The sequence below is a fragment of the Sinocyclocheilus grahami genome, unplaced genomic scaffold, assembly GCF_001515645.1.
Source record: "Sinocyclocheilus grahami isolate Dianchi unplaced genomic scaffold, SAMN03320097.WGS_v1.1 scaffold156.1, whole genome shotgun sequence".
In the NCBI taxonomy this organism is placed as follows: domain Eukaryota; kingdom Metazoa; phylum Chordata; class Actinopteri; order Cypriniformes; family Cyprinidae; genus Sinocyclocheilus; species Sinocyclocheilus grahami.
In genome coordinates this window covers 1,207,910-1,227,133 of record NW_015505335.1, presented here as the reverse complement: position 1 = coordinate 1,227,133, position 19,224 = coordinate 1,207,910, and the positions used below count along the sequence as shown (strand labels likewise).

The 19,224-nt window shown below is 36.7% G+C and overlaps 2 protein-coding genes across 2 annotated transcripts in view; both read right to left on the bottom strand.

The window, feature by feature from the left end:
* Positions 1 to 2,913: 2,913 nt before the first annotated feature.
* On the bottom strand, positions 2,914 to 12,616 carry LOC107592665 (G-protein coupled receptor 4-like). Its single transcript, XM_016282204.1, has 2 exons — positions 12,434 to 12,616; positions 2,914 to 4,264 (listed from the first exon to the last, which is right to left on the bottom strand). Exon 2 carries the CDS (start codon positions 4,259 to 4,261, stop codon positions 3,257 to 3,259), a length of 1,005 nt encoding a protein of 334 aa, XP_016137690.1. The 5' UTR covers positions 4,262 to 4,264; positions 12,434 to 12,616; the 3' UTR covers positions 2,914 to 3,256.
* Positions 12,617 to 16,913: 4,297 nt separating this feature from the next.
* Positions 16,914 to 19,224, bottom strand: part of prkd2 (protein kinase D2) — a 25,353-nt gene continuing 23,042 nt past the window's right edge. Inside the window, exon 17 of the mRNA XM_016282202.1 lies at positions 16,914 to 18,104. Coding sequence (XP_016137688.1) covers positions 17,880 to 18,104 — 225 coding nt within the window. The 3' untranslated portion in view covers positions 16,914 to 17,879. The remainder of the gene's footprint in view (positions 18,105 to 19,224) is intronic.

Here is a 19,224-nt window from a genome sequence, read left to right as displayed (position 1 = left end):
AGAGGGCTCATCTGGTTCTGTGGTCTTGTCCTGATGGCCGTCTAGGAGACAAGGTCTTCACTGGGGATCTGTCTCTGGGGCTCATCTAGTTGTCCTGGTCTCCGCTGAAATTCAGGGCTGTAGAGGTCATCTCTAGGTGCTAATCCACCATCTGGGCTGGACACGGACTGGATCCGGGTGACTGCAGTGACCATCTGATCTGGATACAGACTGGATCTGGTGGCTACGGTGACCTCGGAATAAAAAAGAGACAGACTAATATTAGCGTAGATGCCATTCTTCTTACGATGTAACAAGCACATTGTATGTTGTTGGAAGTGTTCCCAGTTCCGGTTGACCTAATTAATGCAGCCTAACAATCCTTTAACGGATCTGAGTAATAGAAATGTGTAAGTGTGTTATGTGTAAGCCAGGTTAAAGAGATGGGTCTTTAATCTGGATTTAAATTGACAGAGTGTGTCTGCCTCCCGAACGGTGTTAGGAAGATTATTCCAGAGTTTGGGCACTAAACAGAAAGAGGATCTGCCGCCCGCAGTTGATTTTGATATTCTAGGTATTATCAAATTGCCAGAGTTTTGAGAGTGCAGCGGACGTGGAGGACTATAATACGATAAGAGCTTGCTCAAGCACTGAGGTACTAAACCATTCAGGGCTTTATAAGTAATTAGCAGGATTTTAAAATCTATACGATGTTTAATAGGGAGCCAGTGCAGTGTTGACAGATCCAGGCTAATATGGTCATACTTCCTGGTTCTAGTGAGTACTCTAGCTGCTGCATTTTGGACCAGCTGGAGTTTGTTTATTAAGCGTGCAGAACAACCACCCAATAAAGCTTTACAATAATCTAACCTTGAGGTCATGAACGCATGAATTAGCATTTCTGCATTTGATATTGAGAGCATAGGTCACAATTTAGATATATTTTTGAGATTAAAAAATGCAGTTTTACAAATAGGTGAAAGTGAGCAGTCATTTAAACCATTCAGACTGCAGATCAGGTACTCAAAGCTGCAATTCATAGCTTCGCTCACACTCCAAAATCACTCCATTCACATTCAGATGGTCTGTAGCATTTTCTTGTAGAGCAGAAGGCCATTCTCACTCACAGACATACAGAAGACTGCACATACAAAAGCCACTCATCTATAGAGGCAATCATGCTGGTGGGTGAACAAAGCTATACAAAGTACATTGTGGGCGATACTGGTTAGAGATGCTACACAAACGCTCCTCCTCATCAGTGCTCAAGAACACTTGCTGGTGTCATATGGGTCGCTCTGATTTCAGAAAGCAGCATGAATACATTGATAGTAGATGTTCCCACACTAATCATTTTACCCACGTTTAAGGAACTGTAATGGAAGAATCACTTCCCTAAATGTGGCATGACAGTCAGAATCAGAGTATTTCTTTGATTTCATAATGTATCTTTTCTTTTTCAGTAATTACATAAGTTACATGAGGAAAAAATTAGTAGCAACAAGCTGTGCATCGAAATTGCTTACATTGCAATAAATAGTTTTTAACATCCAGATTAAATCTTTAACGGCTAAATCTGGTTTAACGGTAAATTACAGGGAGTCATCACTGAATTAAACAAAGACAAACAAGCGAGGCTTTATCCCACAATAACAATACTTGGGCTGAGTATGGCTCTCACACAGAAAGTTCAAGTGATTCAAGGGTCCTTCAAAGACAGGGATACAGGTCCTGTTACACTGCAAATCCATTATTTGTAAACATCCTATTGATCTTCGTAAAGACAAAGGTATATACGACATCTCGGATAAAACAGCAAGTTATAATTAAGTTATAATTCCTATAATACAAGTAATAATTTGACACAAATGGACAAATTGGTGTCTGAGTACAAAAGTCTGCACACATCAGTGTTGTAGTCAAGACCAGATTTGAGATTCAAGACAAAGTTCAGAAGAGGGTGGAATTCGATTCAAGAGAGAGACCAGAGGAGGACATTAATCTGTGTCAAGAGAGAGTCCACATGCTCCTGAATCCATCCCAAGACCAGACTCGAGGACCAAGATCAAAACCTTGGACTTGGACGTGTCTTGGACTCAAGGAACAAGTCCAAAAGCATGAAAATATGTTCTTAGACCTGGACTCGATAACCAAAACCTCTTGGACTCTTGGACCAAGAACAAAATCATAAAAAGATGTTCTTACACCGTGTCTATACTGGATGTAACAGCTTGAGGCTGTCTACACTGGACACGACAAAGTAACTGTTACAAATAATTTGTACTTTGTGTCAGTACATCATAAATAGAATGAGGCATCAGTTTAATGTTGGGGATTTATCGTGTTGTGTTGTGTTGTCTTTTGTCATTTCACTTTGCACGTTTATGTCCAGTGTAGACATGGTGTCAGACTTAAATCCAAAGACCAAGACCAAAACTATGAAAACATGGTCTTTGACTTGAACATGAAGGACAAGACCAAAACCATAAAACATGATTTTAGACTCAGACTCGAGGACCAAGACCAAAACCATGAAAATATGATCTTGGACTTGGATTTGGACTTGAGGATCAAGACAAAAACCAAAACCATGAAAATAAGTTATTAGACTTGGACTCAAGGACCAAGACCAAAACTATAAAAAATATGGTCTTGGACTCATACTTGACACGGATTTGACCCTTTTCTGGTCTCTTTCCTAACTTGGACTCAAATGAACTGGACTCGACTAAACATTGTCATACAGTGGCTAATTTACTAAACAATTACTTTTGCACACAGTATTTCGGCACAAAAACAGTATAGCCACATTCATAGCCACAGTGCAGTTTAACAAGGCACTAAAAAGTGCTGCAGTGTCAGTATTGTCAATACAAGTCATAGTCATTGTAAATTAGGCTTATTATACAGTATATGCATATTACTCACAGAACTTGGAGCAATTTGCCCATTACTACCAGAAAAGCAAGCGGTTTGCAGTCATGGCACCAGTTATTTAACAAATGATTTAATAAAAAAAACATCATAATCCAGACAAACATTTGAGTGCATTTCAGCATTTTAAAAAGTTCAGGTGTCTGGATCACAATGGTAGAGTCAGCTGGACCCTTCACAACTTAAAAATATAAACCCATCCACAAGATTGTACCCATGCTGTCAACACAAACAATTTGGGTATGTTTGTGCTGGTCACTGATTTGCTAAATTCCTGAATGGGTTTAAAAACAGTGTGTACGCTATCAGGCGAATGTCTATTTTCCAAGACCTGAGGTTGGTTTTAACACAAGTTGGTTACCCTTGTCTTCCATTTGGAATCAACAAGAGGGCTTCCTGCCACCTGTCTCTGCTTGTTTTTCCTACAGAACAAATGCATGTCCTCCCTTACTCCGTTACTGGCCAAAACATAAAGTACTGGGTCCACCACACTGTTCAGGCTAGATAGAGCAAGGGAGCAAGTGAAGGGTAAATACATCGCTTGTTCAAAGTTGCAGCTTTGTTTTTCTCCCACAGAAAAGTAGGCGATGGATCTTACCATCAGGAGGATGTGGTACGGTGCAAAGCAGAAGGAGAAAATGCCAATGACCCCCATTGACAGTAGCCTCACTTTGCGCTTGCCTTGATCGTCCACCCCTCTGCTTTGCTGCACCTTGGTTGGGATCAACCAGTAGCAGACGGAGATGACCACCAGAGGCAAGAGGAAACCAAAGCCGACCCGTATCAGGTTGAACATCGCAATGCGTTCCGTCATGGGTAAGGTCTCATAGCACGTTTGCTCACTGTCATTCAGTGGATCCGCTAACTTGTCTAGGTACAGCACCAAACAGTGCAAGGCCATCACCAAAATGTAGACCAGCCCGCAGATTATCCAGGCATAGCGCTGGCGGCGGAAGGCTTGAACTCGCAGCGGGAAGGTGATGGCCAGACAGCGATCGATGGATATCCAGCAGAGGAGATAGATGCTGATGTACAGGTTGGAGTAGTAAGAGAAACCAGCCAAGCTACAGAGTCCTAGGCCGAGGTTCCATTTGTGGTTGTTGTTGAAATAATATATCCACAGAGGCATGGTGACGATGTACAGGAGATCTGAGACGGACAAACTGAGTAGGTAGATCCCCAAAACATTCCTTCTGCAGATCTGCTGAATTATGGGACCGATTGTGACCAAGTTGAAGAACAGCCCCAGGATGAAGGCAATGATGTAGATGGACATCAGCAGGTGACCTGCTTGCTGGGTCATGATCACACATGATGAGTTGCTTGTGTTGGATGTTGCGTTCATCATAATCTGTGTGTACAAAGTTATTTAAGATAAGATAAAAGTGCAAATATATATGTCTGCATCAGAAAACAACATAGTTGAAAAAAATTGATTAATTTAAAATTCAGCTTAATGTAATTATAATTCTACATAATGTTTGCACTCTCAGTTCAAACTCAATTGAATATGATATGATTTGATTGAATCCTAATTCATCTGAAAATGGTGCACAACCTTGATATAAATAGATGTAAAATGTACCATATTTTAACTGTAATATTTCTAGGCAAACCTTGGTAACCACCACACATATAACTATGGATGGCTCCCTTAATAGACTGTGTAGTACATTAATTTACGACATTACAAAATATCCTAGTGTCTGCATTTAATGTTGCTTGAGTAAAACCATGGTAAAGTTTCAGGTTACACTTTATTCTGCAGTGTACTTGTTACAGTGTAATTATACAGTAGTATGTTTAAGTACCGAGCAATATTAACAACATGTACTTACTAGTTAACGGTTTAAAGGTTAAGGGTTACATGTACTTACTAGTTAACGGTTTAAAGGTTAAGGGTTACACTTTATTTTACAGTAGATATGCTCATCTGTACTTGCAGTGTACTTACCTAAGAAAGTTCAGGGTTAGTACCTAGTAATTACACAGTTATTGTAATTATTATAACAAGTACATAGTACCCTTTATGTACATGCCGGGCAGGACAGTAAAATAAAGTGCTACCAAGTTAGGGTTTGGTTTGGGGTCATTGCATTTAATTATGCATAATTTACTTTTACTATTATTGTAAGTACATTCAACTTGTGTAACAAGAACACTACAATGAAGTGTTACCACGTTTCATAAGCATTATTAAAGCTCTAGTCTAAGCAAGCTGTTTTGACTTTTAATCATTCCCAGGATACACATTTTTGATATCAACATGATTTTCACTAGTTAAAATGTAATTATTGATATTTGTAATTGCATTTTTACTAGTTGACCTTTGCAATGATATGTCATAGTCAAGCATACAGCTGTTGTCAGTTTGCATGATAGATCAATTATTTTCAGCACATGTGAACAAACAGTGGTAAACCACTGACCTTTATGCTTCCAAATTTGGGCCCTCATAGGTATTATGAGGTTAACAGTTGGCTAGACATATTTGCTGTTGATTTTTGTTGATGCAGATGTTGTCATGAGGCACAATACAGTGTTTTAAAAGTCCTTTTTACATGTAATCTGGACTGATTTCACGTGTTAATTATAATTGCAATGACAGAAATAGCAATCTTTTGAAAGTGTGGCTCAGACAATGTACTGATTAACTACTCCAAATGTATATTGCGCATTAGGCACATAACCAAAAATGTTCTTGGAAATGGCAACTCCAATTGAGAACAACAAACTTCTGGTCGCTGCAAGTTGCAGAATGTTTGTGGTTTCAATGAGAACAGAACAACATACGTGATGCGCAAAACCTTTTACTTCTTAAGTCAAGGTTTAATGGTTAACCAATGGTTAAGATGAACACCAGTGAGTCACTGAAGCATCTCAGATTAACAACACCTGCACATTAAATAAAATCCATTGCAGGAAGAATTAAAATGAAATGGCTTTCACTCAAAATATATACATTACCAGACACATATGTTGCTTAATTTATATACAAAATCAACATTTTATACACCTCCTCATACACCACACACCCTTACAAATCAAGGTTCACAAAAGGATGCAAAGTCATTCTTATCAGAAAATAACAGCTTGAAAGAAGTCTGGTAATTAATTTAAAACTAAACGGGTAGCAAAATGTCATCGCCAGTACTACTGGCTTCATGTGCCATGATTACAATGGAGAATTAAACATAAAAAAAAATAATAATAATAATAATTATGAAAATTAAAAATACTCTAGAAAAGGTTTCATATATACATGTATGTAAACACTTAAATAATCCACAGATATTGGCAAGATACATCAGCTCAGAAGGATGAAGGTAATCTTAACTCCAGGATTCTTTCCTTTGCTATATATTGTATGATATGTTTTTTATATTAAAGGCAAAATGTCACACTTGGTGTTAAACTTAATTTCATGGTTGAGCAAACGTGTTTTTGAGTCGACGGGGAAAGAAACGTTTTGTAAAATGTGCCTGGACTGAATTTATAATGGATTTAAGCCTTAACTCTGTTTTTTTTTTGTTTTTTTTTAAAGGTTTCCAACAACTTTTGCCCACACACATCTTGGAGATCATCGATATTCATAGGCAGAGCCTTTACATCTGTTCAAATGCCGCACATATGCCATGCATTTTTTTTCCGTGTACTCGAGTGACAAGCCTTACGCTTTGAAATCTCTTTGAAAGATGCTATAGCATTTTACAATTTCTAAAAGGAAAAAAAAAATGGTGATAAGGTTCACATCTGTGCTCCTCAGCTATTTCACAGCTAGACACTGCAGCTCCCTCATCACTACCTGCATTTCCCCTATATCCCCTTGAGTTCATCTTCAATGCTATTGCACAACCTGTTTTTAACCTTTGGAAATTCTTTTCACTTGCTGCTAGTCTTTGCCCGAATTCAATTCAAGACACTGTTGCCATCTTACACAGCTGCCAGTCACCACATGAAGGCATTAGAGTTCCTCAATTCTTGCTCTTCAGTGCAAGACCTGTGAGAAAAGCAAACAGCCCAACTTTTTTTTTAAAGGTTTCCAACAACTTTTGCCCACACACATCTTGGAGATCATCGATATTCATAGGCAGAGCCTTTACATCTGTTCAAATGCCGCACATATGCCATGCATTTTTTTTCCGTGTACTCGAGTGACAAGCCTTACGCTTTGAAATCTCTTTGAAAGATGCTATAGCATTTTACAATTTCTAAAAGGAAAAAAAAAATGGTGATAAGGTTCACATCTGTGCTCCTCAGCTATTTCACAGCTAGACACTGCAGCTCCCTCATCACTACCTGCATTTCCCCTATATCCCCTTGAGTTCATCTTCAATGCTATTGCACAACCTGTTTTTAACCTTTGGAAATTCTTTTCACTTGCTGCTAGTCTTTGCCCGAATTCAATTCAAGACACTGTTGCCATCTTACACAGCTGCCAGTCACCACATGAAGGCATTAGAGTTCCTCAATTCTTGCTCTTCAGTGCAAGACCTGTGAGAAAAGCAAACAGCCCAACCACAGTCAAAGAAAGACCTGAGTTTCACCTCTTTTCAGGACCTTTATTCATACACCAAAAAGCCTTATATCTAAACGTTCACTGCAAATATCATGTTCTTGCTTCTAAGAGAAGCATCACTATTAGTATTGCTCATACCTGGGGACTGTATACCCCTAATCTTAAATATAACATTTTGATGCATAATTCATCTTGATCCGTTTCTGCTTCAGACATGAATGAATCCTCAGATTATGTGGCTTGCAATGTCTAATCCGTAAAGGAATCACTCTTCTGAGTCAGATCTGTTTAATGAATTGGATGAACCAGTACACAAAATGAGTCTGAACAATTAGTAACAAATCAATAGCCGTACATCCAAATTAACATCAGAAATTTTTATTTAAAATTAAATATCCATTCTATCAACATGCATACAAATTTGATTTTAAAGACATGCAAAACAACAAGTATATTTTTGTTTGTTGTAACTAATGTTACGGTAATACTTTATTTTAATAGTCCACTTTAGACATTCTACTATCTATAAGCAACTTTGCAATTACATGTCAGCTTATTTTACTAACCCTAACCTTAAACCTAACCCTAACACTAACCCTAACCAAACCGCTTACTAATAATCTAATGAGAGTCAGTTGACGTAGTTGAAGTTTAGTTTTAGTTAGTATGTAAATCAGAATAAAGTGTAACCAAAATTATATCATCAGTTTTCATAAATCTTTTTTTGCACTAGTCCTTTGAAGTTGAACTGTTTGAAACAACTCATTAACAGAAATGAGTTAGACTCCTGTTCACAACATATGGTTTCACCAGTTCACACTTACTTATAATGAATAGAGTTTTGTGTATTTGGTTTGCTGTCCGAGGGGAGGGCCCTGAGCTGGTGGGCTTATTTGACTTGGAGCAGGAAACAAAGAACCACTCATGACACTGTTGCATCATAGGTGGTTATGCCTGGGGAAACCCCTCTGTTCTCAGCCGCCTGTCCTGGTATGTGCAGTAATGTAATTTCCAAATCTAAAAAAAACAACTATCTAAGGTTTTCAGACATAAAAAAAATCCTCTCTTCAAGTACACCCAAAATAAAAAGTTGTTCCAAACCTGTATGAGTGTCTTTCTTCTTTTGAACACAAAAGAAGATATTTTGAAGATTGCTGGAAACCAAACATTTACTGGTAGCCATTGACTTCCATAATATTTATTTTATTTTATTTTTTTCCCCATTCTTTGGAAGTCAATGGTTACCGGCAATTGTTTGGTTAACAACATTCTTCAAAATATGCTATTTTGATGACTTTTTGTGTGAACTATCCCTTTAAGTGGCCTTATATTTCATTAATATTATATTGTGTGCAAGTACAGAGTACACTACATGTGGCTGCAAACAGAGACACGTAAAACATTTAAGTGTCAAATTACTTTTTTTTTTTTATTCAATGTATTCACAGACATCTGCTTCATGTAAGAGACTTTGAGATCTTAATGGCCTTCTTAATCTGTTCACAATATCAAATACAGACATACTAACAGCATTAGCTGCTATAGTGATTGGCCTACCAGCAGTACGTCACACTTAAATTCAATTCAAGTCTGAGCAACCGTTTTTAAGCAATGTGCGCAATTCACCCTACCCGTGCAAAACAGAGGAAAAATCAATAGCTGGGTAACCTGAGCACACACTCTTAAAGCTTCAAAAACGACTTTGAGATGTAGAATTAGATTTAACCAGCAAATACACAACAGTGCCCCATACAATACATTCCAATTTGAAAACTGCATCACACACAGCCTCCCCTTCAGCTCTGCTGTGAATGACGATAGTACCGAATCATTGTTCAAGTCCTGACGGTTATTTCTGGATAAGCAATGATGAAGATTCTTTGATTCACTTGCTATGTAGTCTATGCAAATGATACTGTAATATTGCAATATGTCAGGCTGTTTTTGCTGCAAATGTTAATTTTTTTCTTCATGTTTAATTTACGTCACCAAGTAACTGGGCAATGTGGTGTGCCCTTTAGAGCTTGTAACAGGTTGTGGTTGAAATATATATCATGCATCACCAAATAGAAACTGCACTTTTTTTTTTTACTGTTGTTTAAATGTAATATTCACTTTTAAATTTATGCCAACATATGTCATATATCTCTGATGCTCTGATGATTTTAAATGTCAAATACTGTATAATGATGTTTTCGGATTTTGCACATGAATGTTGCCACTCACAATTACAAATTGCACAGAGGCCAAGAAATACATTTAAACCAAATCCACATGATCCAAACCACAAAAGAGGCTGTACCATAAAGGAAAAAACAGGTACTTTAGTATAAAATCTTCCAAGTTCAGAATGTTTGACGTGAAAATCCCAATAAAATCAAAAATATATATATATTTTTTTTATTGAGTTTCAACTCTCTTCCTTGTGAAAAACAAGTGCACTTTAGCATGCTTTTAAAAGTATATTACAAAAAAAAACACAATGTAATGTTTTCAGACACTTAACTGCATGTTTAAATATATTATTTAATTGCAATTACAAATATACAATTGTATTAAAATATATTAAACTTAAATGTAATTTCAAATAGCATACTTCAATTAAAATTGTAATCAAAGCACATGTGCTTTACTATGATGTCACAATACACTTCAGAGGAACGAGGGGACGCTGGAGAATCAAGGGAGACGAACTCAGGAAGACGTTTAACAGCGGACAGAGAACTAGGGACTGGGAACACTTTAAATACACAGAACAGGAAGATGGGATGACAAGACACACCTGGGATCAATGGAAATTAAACATGGGAAACACCTGGGAAGAAATCAACTTAATCAGGACAGGAACAGGAAACTAACCAAATAAGGGCATAGGAAGGCACATGGGGAGCAAGACACACACAAACATGGAACAGAGTCTGACATCTGTAAGTCAACACATCAAAATAAGTGTATTTCTTTAAAGAACAACAAAAGATTTATAAAAATAATGATCTAAAATATTCTTTAAAACCTTTAATTTGACAATATTGCAAAGTGTACTTAAGCATGTTAAAAATGAAAGTGTAATATCTTTACGTACATTTAAGTGTCCTTTTTATTAATATTAAATTATCTGGAAGTTTTTTTTTTTTTTTTTTTTACAAGTGCACATTTAATACAATTAAGTACTTTTTTTTTCACAAGCACTAGTATGCAGCTACTGAAAACCATTTAAAATCAGTTAGCATTTGGTGTCCCTTTAAAAGAACAGCAAAATTGCACATCCAGGGCCCAATAAAGCGAAAGGCCACGAGAGCGTGCACATTACACTGATTTTTTCGATGTTAGAGTTGGTCCAACAACTGTTTTAGTGATAGTATTATTAAAAATCTGGGTAGGTTATTTTTAAGCTTTCATCCAGAAAGGAAGTAAGGGACAACATGGGATTCTTCAGTCAGCAGTTGTTGTACAGTACTGATAAACACATCTACTTTAATGGAGATTTCCTTTCCGTTAGCTTACATAATGTGTTTACACTGCTTTATTCTTGTTTTGCTGTTGTAATTAAAGGTTTAATGAGCACCCCTGAGAGCTGTTGAGACACAGGCTAGTGGTCTGGAAAGAAGACCTCCTGTCAGCCCCTCTGAATGATATAATCGCTCCCTAACCAACTCCCATCCTGAGGCAACGGCATACACAGTCTGCAGGAAAATCACATAAGTGCATAGCAGAACTAACAGTGTTTTTACCTTGCATCATTTTCATGTCAATGTTATAACTTCTGTCAAGTCAGCACAGAGACATATGACTATAAAACCTCTTGGGTCACGCAATGAGGAGATTGTTGATTACACATAAAAATCAGACTAGTCTTCACCTTTTGTACCAAGTTAAGCACTTCACATATTTTAAATCCTGTTGGGGGATGAGGGAACTGTGCACTCCAGAATCAAAGGGGATATTTGACAAAATAGATGCCATTTGTGTCCCTCATTTACGGTACATATGTGTGAAAAAATAAATGAATGCCAGCTTTACTATATGTAATATAGACTAATAGATTAATAAATACAAATTTTATTTTTTTATTTTTTAAGTTTAGTTTAATTTAATCCTCTTTATGCGTGCACTTTTGTCTTTATTCATTCTAAACATATGATGGCAACAAATTATATATATATATATATATATATATATATGTATATGTATGTTATGACATTTTTTTAACATGTTTATACCAATTTTAACTTATTAATGGATTAGTTCATTACTTTGCAGGGCAAAATTATGTTAACAGGGGTAACTCAGGTGAGTTGTTATATTTTATTTCATTTATATTATTATATAGTAGTATTATATAATAGTTTTGACATACAACACATTAAAAAAGACTTCAAATTATATCTCCAGGCTGTATGCCAATGCTGTTACCACCATATGTCCCTGTTTACTCCATTAATGACTCATTCTTAAAACCATCATAATTACATCATCATTTCAAGAAAATAACTCTTCAAAGACAAGTGAAAGTCCCATCTTTTTCTGCATGCTATTTGACTGTCAGTTGATAAATTCAATCAATTCTGAGACGCACCTCATAGTTTAACAATATCATAATATAATATCAAATTAATTGTCAACTGTTACCTTTTTGAAAGTATAATTATCTCCCAAATGTATTACGTTAGCTTGATTTGGCACAATGCAACTTATTAACTTCAAAACACACTATTTGTCTGATAAAATATTTAAAATGTTACAAAAATGTACTTTCAAAACTCCTTATTATACTACAAGTGGCAGCCGTTTTATTGGATGCCCTGAATACACATCCCAGTGTTGTAAATTATTAGGATCAAATGTCTGAGGACTGCATTAGTAGTGTTGCTATCTATAGCACATGAAACAAACAAGCATGTCCACCCTCTGATTTTATCTTATTTACAAATACACACTCGTTCACCATTATTGTAATAGTTCTTGTAACAAAACCAGCCCAAAAAAATGAGAGAATCTCACCTGGAAATCAACACGACGGATTATGATTAAAATGTTCTCCACCAGCTCCAACCAGAGAAGGGTGTCCACCCAATCCCAGCAGTGTAACTTTACAACCTCAGTCCAAGAACCGCCTCAAGTCCAACTCGTCTCGTGTGACCTCTGAGAAAAGCGACACAGCTGAGTTTCCCAGTCGCGAAGAGGGTGTCATGCACTTTAATAATGACTTCCTGGCCAGAGATGATCAAAAGTGATCGTTTAAGAGCAGGTTCGGCCGATGCACTTTGGGCTGAGTGGATGGAGAGGAGATGAACTGAGAGAGATAAAGGGGAGGAGAGATAAAATGTGTCTCGCACATGTCTACAGGAAAATGTTAGGCTAGGGTTTTTTTTCGTAGAGCTGCATGTGATAGAGTTAGAAGAAACCACAATGAGTTTTTTCCAGATAAACGACAGAACATGACAAACTTCCTTTTTCCAGACGCATGGTGAACAAAAGAAGATGACAAACTTACAATGATGGTACAGTCTGCCTCAGACGTCTAACATAATGCCACAACTTCCTGTTTATGAAAACCGTAACTACAGGCTAATTTTAAAACCTGTTCTCTGTGCCCACATTAATGGCTGTAATGGAATAAAATCATAATTTGCATTATGAGCACTCTGTCATTTTTCCGTTTTACGATGCCACTGTCAGTAAAAACCTGATTGAACAGAAGAATCAAAGCCAAAACTTTTTTTTTTCACTTTTTTTTTTGACCAAACCATGCTTCTATAACAAAATGTTCTCTAATGACAATCCACCTACTGTTTCTCTGTCTGAAACATTCTGTTAAAGGGGTCATATGATGCGATTTCAATGTGTCCTTTCTCTTTGGAGTGTTACAAGCTCTTGGTGCATAAAGAAGATATGTAAAGTTGCAAACACTGAAGTCTCAAATCCAAAGAGATATTCTTTATAAAAGTTAAGAGTCAACCACGCCTTCCTAAAACAGCTCGTTCTAACACGCCCCCACATATCTATGTCATTATCTGGGAAGATTTGCATAACGCCGCTCAAATGTTCACGCAAAGAAAGAAGGCGTAACTTTTATTCTCGCTGTAGTATTGTTGTTGCCGCCGCCATGTCGTGAAGACGCTGTGTTTCGTTGTGAAAGTGAAACTACTTTGTTTGGTCTTCCAAAAGAGGACGATATCTGCTTCGTCATGCCTGGAGCTGATCCGTGCTGGTCACTGAGGAAATACAACAACTTTGTGCTGTGGATCACCAGATCGGCTTTCACCGTGAACGAAGCGGAGTCCAGTCCGGGGTCGTCACATGTGGTTGCCGCAAGCCCGCCGGATGCTCCTTCGTCGAATCTGCCGGCCTCACTCTAGCCCGCCGTGTGTGACGCTGTGTTTCGTTGTGAAAGCGAAACTACTTTGTTTGGTCATCCAAAAATGGACACGACTAGAAATCAGTGGTTAAGTTGTATTTACAACACTGTTCCAGAACACTTCAACCCAAATATTCAGATGTGTCCAGCGCATTTTATGGAGGACAGTTTCCTGATCCTGGGAGAGTAGACTACAATGGCATCTGTTCTGACTCAAAGACTGTAAGTACGTTGTTTATATTTAAAGAGTTTTTATGTTTTATATTTTTTATATTTAAAGCGAGTTTTTATGTTTTATATTTTTTTGGGCAGTGTAGAGTAGGGCTTGTTGTTTGTCATTTCTCCGATCACAAATGCAGACATGGTTTTATGTTTACACGGCGCAATGCAACGCAACGCGTAAAAAGACAGTATAAGTCATTATAATCCATAATTATGTCCCCACTGCATCAACGAATGCCTCGTTTATAATGGGTTTTCATGTTTTTGAATCATCGCTCCGGCCTGACACTGCATCATAGTATGGTAAGGGGCGTAACATTTCCATCTCACGCTTGAGGTATTCGGCCAATCACAACGCACTGGATAGCTGGCCAATCACAGCACACCTTGTTTTTCAGACCGATGAGCTTTGTAAAAATTAACACGTTTCAGAAAGGCGGGGCATAGAGGAGAAATAATAATGTACATTATGTGGAAAATAATGTGTTTTTTTAACCTTAAACCGCATAAACACATTTCATTACACCAAATACACAAAATAATGTTATTTTTAGCAGCATCATATGACCCCTTTAAAGTCTGAGACTTCTGGGAAATTCGGTTAAACCTCTATAAACCTAATATTCTCTTAATTGATTATTTAAAAGTGCATTCCATGAGGAAATGTAAAGCAGTTCACCTATATTTGATAAAAAGGTGTTTTGACCTTTCAATGAATTTCATACATTATTGACTATGTTTTAGATATGAGTCTCATTCCTTCCCTTTATAGACTCCATTATATTGTTAAATAATTCAATGCTGTACACATACTGTTTTGTGGTTGTCTGTTGCTGTTCTTGGGCTTCATTAGTTGTATTTCTTGTTTCTGCTGGTTTGCATTTTCATTTATGTTACTAACTGACTGATTTCTGAACTACACAGCTGTTTCTTGATTTATTCATGTGGCCTTCCCCTAAAACTGTCAGGGCAAATATGATACTTTCCATTTCCTAACATTTTTGACTTAGCAGAAACAATAATTTTTTTTGCAGATCTGAAACAATATAATGTTCCATTCACAGTTTAAATCAGGAAATATTTGTTTGAGTTTAAACTTAAAGCAGTTATGAGTTCAATTAATGTGAAACTCTATCAGCAGTATCTATGGCATATTGTCGATTATCACATGAAAGAGTTGTGATTGGTCCCTCAGTTTATAAAAACAAACCAAAAAAAAAAAAATGTGGTTACAATAATGCACTTAATTTCTATAGAGCAAGGCACTGGACCAGCAAAAATGTAATTACTCAATTAAATCATATATGTTAATTTGGTAAGTGTATTTGCAAATGTGTCCAGATTACAGTCCTGTAACGTTTCATTCAGCACATCAAAAAGTGATTAGAAATATCAGTTAAAACTTTAGTTTGGGGATCAATTCTCACTATCAATTAACTAAAATTAAAATGTTGCCTCAAAACTACTAATTTGCTGCGTATTAATAGTTAGTAAGGTAGTTGGGTTCTAGAATATGGTCATGCAGAATAAGTCACTAATATGTGCTTTATAAGTACTAATAAACAGCCATGCTAATAATCAACTAATTAATAGTGAGAATTGGTCCCTAAACCAAAGTTTGTGATCGATAAGGCTTAATTTGATTAGAAAAAAAAAAACAGTAAGAATATTATTTTGGAGTATTATTGTAATTTGTTTTCTATTATATTCAGTTTCAAATGTATTTCAATCCTTTGATGGCTCTGATGACTCCAGTCTTCAGTGTCACACGATCCTTCAGAAATCAGTCTAATATGCTGATTTAATATTTTTATGGAGACAGTGCTCCTTTTTTTTTTCCAGGGTTCTTTGACTCGAACTCAACATTTTTGCTTATTTTTAAGCTGAAATGATTTTCTTTGCCCACAGACGCTGTCAGTAAAGCTTAAGCCTTACTGCACCCGGAACAAGTTCTCCATGTATTTTTTTTATGTTTTTCATTCTGTCATTCTCTCTGGATAAAAAAAAAGAGAAAATCAACTTAACTCAAACCTCATGACTCAATAAGATTCATTTCAACAAATGTATGCATCACCATGTTTATTATACCTGCTGGAAATGCTCCGACATTACCTTCCACAAACTACATCATAATATCTAAGGTTACATGTGTACAAAATAGTCCTTCATAGCAATACGTTTCAAGCTAACCTAATTCTCAGTGACATGCAGCCTAATGCTCAGGTCTAGGGTCAGTTAGGAGTAATACACATCCAGTACAGCTAGTACAAAGATCAGCTGAACTAATGGGTTGCTAACAGCAGCTGATCTGAGAACAGTCTAGGTAGTCTTTGTGCACAAGGTGATAAGGTCGAAAGGGCAGTCCGCTTATCAGTCCTCATAAGACAACCTCCATTCTCAGAGGTTAAGTCACCTGCACCTGCAGGGCAAACCGATGACGATCCTGGAAAACACCAGAATGTGGGACTTCTTCCAGGTTATTTTTCAAAAAGATTCTCAGTAATATGAAAAAGTGGATATGAAACTAAAGGTGACATCACCACAGACCACAACAAAGAAAATAATCCAGCATAATAGATATGTATTTTCCTCTGCATATTGTATAATGACTGATACATATCTTGTGACCTGGGGATTATCATCTTAACGTCAATCTGTTGTGATCAACGAAACCCATCCTGGGTCATGATGGTCGATTAGTCAGTTAGTGCGATTGACTAACTTTATTCGATTAACGATTAGTCCAGTACTTTAATTTGCATATTAAACGCATGCTGCGCTTTAGCAGTATAGATCACAATGGCAAAATTTCGGTGAAATTTTGTGGGCAAAAAAAGGTATATTGTTCATGCAAGAAGTCACTTTCAGCTTTCTGTTGGTCAATGCGGCAAATATGCACGACCAATTTGAATGTGAGTGCAATCTGCTTGGGGAAATTTTTCGCACGAAACTCCCGATTGCACAGGTTCATATTGAAATGACTGGATTTTGGCCACAAAGTTTCGAGAAGCACCGGTAAATGTGACCACACCTTTAGACAGTTTTGACCATTAAAACTCTTAAAACATTTTGCGCCTTTTATTCATCACCTTCAAAGCACCACAGTCAGGAAAGACACATTCAGAAGAACGTCTCTGGCCATTGTGTCACATCTTGCACCGTTTTTTAAATGTCCTGCAACAAGTTTTTAAGATGCTGTAAATAGTCCAAATTTTAAAACCATGTCCATTGAGATCTTTCGGTCGGCTCTTTTTCATTTTGGTGAGGTACGGTCACATTAGCAAAATTTTGCAGGCAAAAAACTTCCACTGTCTATTGTCAGTAGTTTAGCGACGAATGAAGCTCCATTCACACAGAATTCACTTTCAAACCAAGTAGCTTTCTGTTGGTAAATGCGGCAAATGCGTGTGACCAATTTCAACCAGTTGCGAAATCTGCATGGGGAAATCTTTCGTCCTCACATAAAATTCATGATTGTGTGGATTTCCATTGAACAGACTGGATTTTGCCTGCAAAAATATGCAGAATATGGGTAAATGTGACCGCATCTTCAAAAAGACATCTAGTTAGGTGAGGCGAACCCAAAACCAGCCAAATTAAATTAGCGCTTAGTTAAAACAGACTTGTCAATTTCGGGAAAAAAATGCCTACGTATGATGAACAGTCTGAATTTGTCTCTGTAAAGGTCTCGGATGGGATCCAAAACAGTTCTTTCTCAGCCTTAATATCTGCATTCCAGAGTTCAGATGGCCTGCCAAAGACACCCGAAAGGTGACTACCTCCATCCTACGCTCGTGGTGCACTGAAAATTGCTATAGTTCGGGCATGTACTCTTCATTCCTCTCGCACTCCTCCTCGGTTTCTTCTTCAAAGGATGCTAACACGCTCTGTCAGCCCCTGCATGTCGGCGTCCTCCACACCCTCCTGCTCGTCGTCATCGGACGCAGGTGGCGGGGGCACCAGGTGAGGAGGGTAGGGCAGTGTGTGGTCACGGGCGTACTGCTGCCAGCGGCTGTCATCGCTCTCGTGGGTTATGTAACGCTCCCCAAGCTTTGACTCCAGCTCTCGGAGGTCCAACCAAGCCTGGTAATCCTGAAAGAGTAGACGGGGGTGGTGGTGGAGGGAGAGAGAGAGAGAAATAAGGAGATGATAAAGACAGAAGGACGCCACAGCTAATGATGATTCGTTTTGTTTGCGGTGTCTAAAAGCACTTTACTTAAGAAGCTTATTTGTCCTTAATGTAATTTGCTGCTCAAACATAAAACTCTCTTTTACTGCAAATCCATACTTAGATTTTGTCATCTCGGGTTGTTTTACAAATTTGTCATTTTTCCATCTTTCATGTGGAGCTTTTAATGTAATTGCAGACCTATTTCCAATTTTTTTCATGTGAATAAAACAGCCTTATCCTTGTCTAGATTATCCTTTTTACTTCTGTCTCTAATTTAATTCAGAAATTATCTTTTTAACAGTATTTTAATAAATAATATAATGTATGTAATATTACATATTACATTATTAACTAACCTATACGGCGTGATGGCTTAAATTAAGCCAAATCTGTAATCTGCTAATTTCAACCCTATTACTCAATCTTTTATTTTATCAGTAGCTTTAAACTACGATATTTGATTAATGTTCATGTTTTTCTTTATTTATTTCCATATAATTAAATATAAAATTGCTATTTATATATATATATATTTTTTTTTTTTACCTCATATAAAATATTATAGCACATACATTACCATTCAAAAGTTTGGGGGTCTGTAAGATTTTGCCAGGTTTTTTTAAAAAGGAAACTCTTATGCTCACCAAGGCTGCATTTATTTAATGCAGTAAAAACAGCAATTTTGTAAACTATTGTTACAATCTAAAATAATTGTTTTCTATTGTGATATATATTTTCAAATGCAAGTTATTCATGTGATGCAAAGTGTTCAGTCTTCAGTTTTTTTGGTGCTCCAGAAAAATTTATTATTAGAATTATTAGTATTATTAATGTTGTGCTACTTAATATATTTTGTGGAAACCATGATACAGTTTTCAGGATACAATGATGCATAGTAAAATGACTTATTTTAATGTGATCTCCTAAAACAACATTTTCTCTTTTTTTTATTATTTATTTATTTTTCACCGATTTAAAAAAATTAAAATAAAAAATAAAAAGTTATATATATATATATATATATATATATATATATATATG